This window comes from Cebus imitator, unplaced genomic scaffold (assembly GCF_001604975.1).
Source record: "Cebus imitator isolate Cc_AM_T3 unplaced genomic scaffold, Cebus_imitator-1.0 Scaffold79, whole genome shotgun sequence".
NCBI classification, from domain to species: Eukaryota; Metazoa; Chordata; class Mammalia; order Primates; family Cebidae; genus Cebus; species Cebus imitator.
The window spans coordinates 1853015-1859452 of NW_016107394.1; the positions used below are offsets into that span (position 1 = coordinate 1853015).

At 39.0% G+C, this 6438-nt stretch overlaps 1 protein-coding gene and 1 non-coding gene across 4 annotated transcripts in view; one reads left to right on the forward strand and one right to left on the reverse strand.

Annotated features, from left to right (window-relative positions):
• The window catches only part of RNF121 (ring finger protein 121), a 70257-nt gene that overhangs the window by 30104 nt on the left and 33715 nt on the right, over window positions 1–6438 (forward strand). For all 3 annotated transcript variants that reach the window (XM_017532886.1, XM_037740087.1, XM_037740086.1), the window contains one exon: window positions 3296–3437. In XM_017532886.1, the coding sequence (XP_017388375.1) occupies window positions 3296–3437 (142 nt within the window). The remainder of the gene's footprint in view (window positions 1–3295; window positions 3438–6438) is intronic.
• LOC119471970 lies at window positions 6155–6261 on the reverse strand. Its single transcript, XR_005201069.1, has one exon. It is a non-coding gene; the product is annotated as a U6 spliceosomal RNA (small nuclear RNA).

Genomic DNA, 6438 nt, shown 5'->3' on the forward strand with positions numbered 1-6438 from the left:
AAAAAAAAAAAAAAAGAAAAACGGGAGATGTATCTTTTGATCTCAACTATGCAACTAAGTTGTTTTGTAAAAAGAATGAGCTAACATATATCTTATAATTATTTCTCATTAGTAAAAGTTTCAGAGTGCCTGCCCCACAGACTTCACAAGGTGACTGACCAATGGGGTGATACCAACCATAGAATTTAATAGTGAGAAAACCTATTGATTTCCTTTAGGTCAAAACTATTGACTATAAAAATGTAGAATGGGCCCGGGAGAGTGGCTCATGCCTGTAATCCCAGCACTTTGGGAGGCAGAGGTGGGCGAATTACGAGGTCAGGAGATCGAGACCATTCTGGCTAACACGGTGAAACCGCATCTCTCCTAAAAATACAAAAAAATTAGTTGGACATGATGGTAGGTGCCTGTAGTCCCAGCTACTCAGGAGGCTGAGGTAGGAGAATCGTTTGAACCAGGGAGGTGGAGGTTGCAGTGAGCCGAGATCATGCCACTGCACTCCAGCCTGGGCAACATAATGAGACTGTTTAAAAAAAAAAAAAAAAAAAATAGAGTGGCAAAAATCCCTGTTCACATGACACACCCAGTTTGATTTTAGGTGATTTTAAGCTCAGTATGCACAGTTGTGTACCTCAGCTACCAAAAGATTCTGAATAATTTAGAAGATGTTTGTAGAAATATGCCATCTGCTGTAAGAAAGGTGACAGTGCCACTGTGGTCTGCTTTGCTGAGGTCACAAATATTTTGTTCTAAGCATGGCATATTAAGAAGATCTTTAATTGGATCATGTGTAGAAGAAGGCAATCTGGATTAATAGTCTTTGAATCATGTTATATGAACAGTGGTTAAAACACCTAGAATTGTTAGCCTAAAAGGGCACAGGAAAATAGCGGTAGGAACAGGATAGTTTTATTTTGTTTGAATAACATCGTGATAAATCTTTGAAGGGATGGCATTGGGAAAGAAGAGTGGATGTGTCCTTTGTTGTTATGGAGTATAGGATTAGGTCTAACTGACTGAAGCTATAAAAATACTTTTTTCGTCTCTTTGTCAGAAATGTCTGTAATAGTCAAGGTTTATTGAGAGGTAATGAGCTTTCTATCCCTAAAGCATTGGGATTTTATTCATTTATAAGCAAATACTAGTACCTGGCCAGGTATAGTAGCTCGCACCTGTAATCCCAGCATTTTGGGAGGCCAAGGTAGGAGAATCCCTTGAGCCCAGTAGTTCGAGGCTGCAGTTTGTCCAGCCTGGATGACAAAGCGAGACACTCTCTCTCTAAAAAAAAAAAAAAAATATACCACACACACACACACGTACCTACAATGTGCCAGACATTGCTGGTTCTAAAATAGATTACCTTAAAAGGCATGCGTTCTCAGCCAGTGAAAGTATTCAAGCAAAGATTGCAAAAATAATTTTTGCATTGGGTGGGAACTTGAACTGGATGACTTCTCTCGTCTTTTCTAGATCCATTCTTTGACTTCATTTTGTGCACATCCTTTTAGTTATGTATTGTGTGAGAACAAGAAACTTATCTGTTGCTATCTTTTTAACTCCTCGTAGCCATTAGGTGTTTTTAAGTTTGCTCTAACCTCTTAGCCTATCCTCACAACAACTCTTGAGGCAGGCAGAAAAAATACGGACTCCTTTTGACAGATGAAGAAATTGTGAGGTATAGATGTGAGGTTTCTTGTCCATGACCATCTAGGTGAGTCTGAATCTAAATTTCAAACACCTAATCCTATTCTCTTTCTGTCAGATTCTCCCACCCAGGGTAAAGTTTTATGTCAGATGAACCCTTAGGTGCTGAGGCTCACCGACTGGGATTTGGGTTCCTACTCTGCTCACCAAGTTTTCCCCCTTCTTATATTTTATTATGAAAAACTTTAAACATATAGAAAAGTTGAAAGAATTATACAGTGAAGACCTTTATACCTACCGCCTGGGTTATACACTTTTTGTTATATTTGCTTTATCATTTATCCATAATTAATCCTCCTGGGTTATTTTTGCTGTTAATGTTTCATTGCCCATGGAAATTCCATGAAGACATCATTCATGTTGTCCTTTTCCTCCCTCCCAAATACCCTGGCGTAATGGGAATTTGTATAAAAGCTTATGACTCAAGTTACATTTATACTTGTTTTTCTTTATTATTTATTTAAATTTGCTCTTTCCCGTACATTCTGATGTATTTGATTTTCTTTCTAATTCCTTTATCTCTCTCTCTCTTTTTTTTTTTTTTTTTGAGATGGAGTCTCACTCTGTCGCCTAGGCTAGAGTGCAGTGGTGTGAACTCAGCTGAATGTAACCTCTGCTTCCCAGGTTCAAGCAATTCTCTTGCCTCAGCCTTCTGAATAGCTGGGATCACAGGCATGCGCCACCATACCTGGCTAATTTTGTATTTTTAGTAGAGATCAGGTTAGCCAGGCTGGTTGTGAACTCCTGACATGAGGTGATCCTCCCACCTCAGCCTTCCAAAGTGTTGGGATTACAGGCGTGAGCCACTACACCTGGCCTCTAATTCCTTTCTTATTCCTTGTGTTTGGGTGACTGTGACCCAGAGTGGTAGGAGTGACTGTTCTTAGAGCCAGTTTTAGCCAGTGTTGGCCAGGGAATCACTTGCTGCCAGTCTTTAAGACCAGAGAATGCCAGACTTAGATTAATAAAAACTTTCCAGTTGTACTCTCTAATTACTAAACTTCCTTGAGCCATTGAGGAGGCCGTTTACCTGTGGATACTGGGGGTAAAATTACTGTTGGATAAAGTTGAAGCAGTCCAGATTTTTCAGGCTTTACCTAATCTTGAGGATTTCTGACCCTGGCAGAAAGGGTAGGATGAATAAAGCAAGACTTTAATCCTGGAATCAGCACACATTTGCAGTGTTACCCCTTTGCTGTTGTCATAAATATCGGTGACTAAGAGTATGAGATTTTATGGCTATAACCTCTTTGGGTTACTTTCTCCATCCAGCGTCAGGTTGAAATAGGCTTGAAATGGGCAGTGACAAAGGTTTCTTCTGGGACCTCCTTCATGCTACAGGAAAGGTGTCAGCTGTTTCTGCCTTGGGGGCAGGTAGCAGACCACTTAGCTGTATGCTGGGACCCTCTGTTCTATCTCCACATGCCTGTCTTAGGATGTGTGTCCTAGCCCCTAATTTGTGTGGCACCCTGCAGCTACGAAGCAAGGAATGCGTTCTGATCTGTGTACTGGTGGGATATCCCTGGAAAGCACTGTCCCTTTATCACTACAGTATCCCTGACTTGACTCACCCCATGTGTTTGGCTTTCAGGGTTGAGCATGCACGCATGCATGCCAAGCACCGTGGCCATGAAGCTATGCATGCTGAAATGGTCCTCATCCTCATCGCTACCTTGGTGGTGGCCCAGCTGCTCCTGGTGCAGTGGAAGCAGAGGCACCCACGCTCCTACAATGTAAGCCACTTTGCCTCTTTGTCAGTCATCAAGAGACCCTTCCTAAGTATTCTAGGGCCCACCCTAACCCAGGCCACATGTAGGTGGAGAAAGACAACAACAGTAAACTTTATGTGTGAATGATGAATAGTGTATGGGGGAGTGTGTGTGTCTAAGGGTTAGGTTATTCAGAGAGTGAAAACAAGGATAGAACAGTCTTCCCTTCTAAACATTGTGGGACAGATTCCAGATTCATGAAGGAGAATCTGGAATCTGGATTCAATTGGAAAGAGCAAAGATCATTTGACTGGGAAAACTAAGCCTCTAATGAATCTTACAGGACCTAGATTACACTAATCTAAATTTTAAAAAAGGGGGCAGGGCTGGGCATGGTGGCTGACACTTGTAATCCTAGTACTATGGGAGACCAAGGTGGGCAGATGGCTTGAGCTCACGAGTTCAAGACTAGCCTGGGCAACATGGCAAAACCCTGTCTCTACAAAAAATACAGAAATTAGCCGGGCATGGTGGCATGTGCCTGTAGTCTCAGCTACTGGGGAGGCTGAGAGGTGGGAAGATTCATTGAGCCTGGGAAGTCAAAGCTGCAGTGAGTCGTGATCATGCCATGGCACTCCAGCCTGGGGGACAGAGCAAGACCTTGTCTCAAAAAAAAAGGAGCAATAATGGATGAAATTAGGGGGAAAAAATGACATACAGAAAAATAGCAAAATGGCAGAAGTTAATTCTTCCTTATCAGTAATCACTTTAAATATAAATGGGTTAAATTCTTTCATTAGAAGGCAGAGTTTGGCAGATTGGTTTTTAAAATCCCCTCATTTATTGATGTGGTGTCTATAGGAAATTCTCTTTAGGTAGAAAGACAAAAGCCAGGAGTGGTGGCACACACCTGTAATCCCACTTGTTGGGAAGGCTGAGATGGGAGAATTGCTTGAGCCAAGGGGTTTAGTAAACTCATAAATGAGTGAAAGCCCCCTTGGCATTTCTGTGCTTATATGTAGAAATATTCTTAATTATATAATGTTGGCTAATCTGCAAAGATTTTTACAACCTATTCTGAAGAAAGTGAGTATGCATATATGCACTGCAGTAATTTTCAATAAGTAATTTTTCCTTGAGTGTGGAATCCTTTCTTTAAACATTATCTTAAGGAAAAAATCTAGGAAACAGTTAAGAGGCTTCATATGAGGGTTGGGTAACTCTAACCTCCCTGCTTCCCTCTCTGAAATCTCTAGGACCCATAGCACTGTTAGAAAACCATGGGATCTGTTACTCACTAGTTAATTCTTAATAGGAAATGTGTCCGTGACTTAATGAGGCCAGTTGTACTAGGAATGTGCACAGTCTTCTCATTACTGCCACACCCTGTAAACATAATGCTGAATTTTATTGGTGAGACAATATGCAAGCATGATAGCACATCTTACACTGAGAAACGTAAACTCATATCTTTAGAAAATTAGAAAAGAAATCTACTTAGGATTGGAATTGCTGAGTCATGTGGTAACTCTGTTTAATGTTTTGAGGAACTGCCAAACTGCTTTCCACAGAAGCTGCACAATTTTCTATTCTAACCTACAGTGGATTGGGTTTTCATTCCTCCACATTCTCATCAAGACTTCTTACTTCTTTCATTCTTTTTTTTTTTTCCACTTTAGTGGGTGTGGATGTCATTGTGGTTTTGATTTGTGTTTACCTAATGACTAATGATTTGGGCATCATTTCATGTGCTTATTGGTCATTTGTATTTTTTCCTTAGAGAAATGTTTAAGTCTTTTGCCCAATTTTTGCTTGAATATTTTGTCTTTTTGTTGAGTTGTAGGAGAACTTTATATAATCTGGATAATAGACAATTATCAGATATATAATTTAAAAATATTTCCTCACATTTTAAGGGTTGTCTTGTCACTTTATTGATAGTGTCCTTTGATGCATAAACGGTTTTTAATTTTGATGAAGTCCAGTATATATGTTTTTTCCTTTTATTGCTTTTGTCAAATCTGAGAATCTGTTGCCAAATCCAAGATCATAGAGATTTACCCCCATGTTTTCTTTGAAGTTTTATAGTCTTAGCTCTTACATTTGGATCTTTGGTCCATTTTCAGTTTTTGTAAATGGTGCGAGATAAGGGTCTAAGTACATTCTTTTGCATGTGGATAGCCAGTTGTCCCAGTATCATTTATTGAAGAGACTTCTTTCTCCTTTGGATGGTCATGGCTCTCTTGTCAAAAATCAATTGACCAAAGATACATTGGCTTATTTTTGTACTCTCAGTTCTGTTCTGTTGATCTGTATGTCTGTTCTTTTGTAGGTACCACATTATTATGATTACTGTAGTATTGTAGTATGTTCTGAAATTGGGAAGTATGTTCCTCAACTTTATTCTTCTTTTACAAGATTGTTTCAGCTATTCTGAGTCCCTTGCAATTCCTTACTGATTTCAGCATCAGCGTTTCCATTTTGCAAACAAAAGCAGTTGGGATTTTGATAAGGATTGCATTGATTCTGTAGATTGTTTGGGGGGAGTGTTTCCATCTTAACAATATTAATCTTCCAAGATATCTTTTCATTTATTTAGGTCTTTAATCTCTTCCATAAGTGTTTTTTAGTTCTCAATGTATGAGTCTTGCACCTCCTTTGTTAAACTTATTCCTAAGTATTTTACTGTCTTTGATGCCATTGTTAATGGAATTTTTTTTTTTTTTACTTAAATTTTTTTTAAATATATGGAACACTTCACGAATTTGCGTGTCATCCTTGTGCAGGGGCCATGCTAATCTTCTCTGTATCGTTCCAATTTTAGTATATGTGCTGCCGAAGCGAGCACTGTTAATGGAATTTTTTTTTTCTTAATTCCTTTTTGAATTATTCATTGCTAATATATGGAACTTCAGCTGATTGTTTTGTGTTAATTTAGTCTTCCAACTTTGCTAAATTTATGAGCTCTGATAGTTTTTAATGTATTCTATATATAAGATTGGTCATCCTAAAAAAAAAAAAAAAA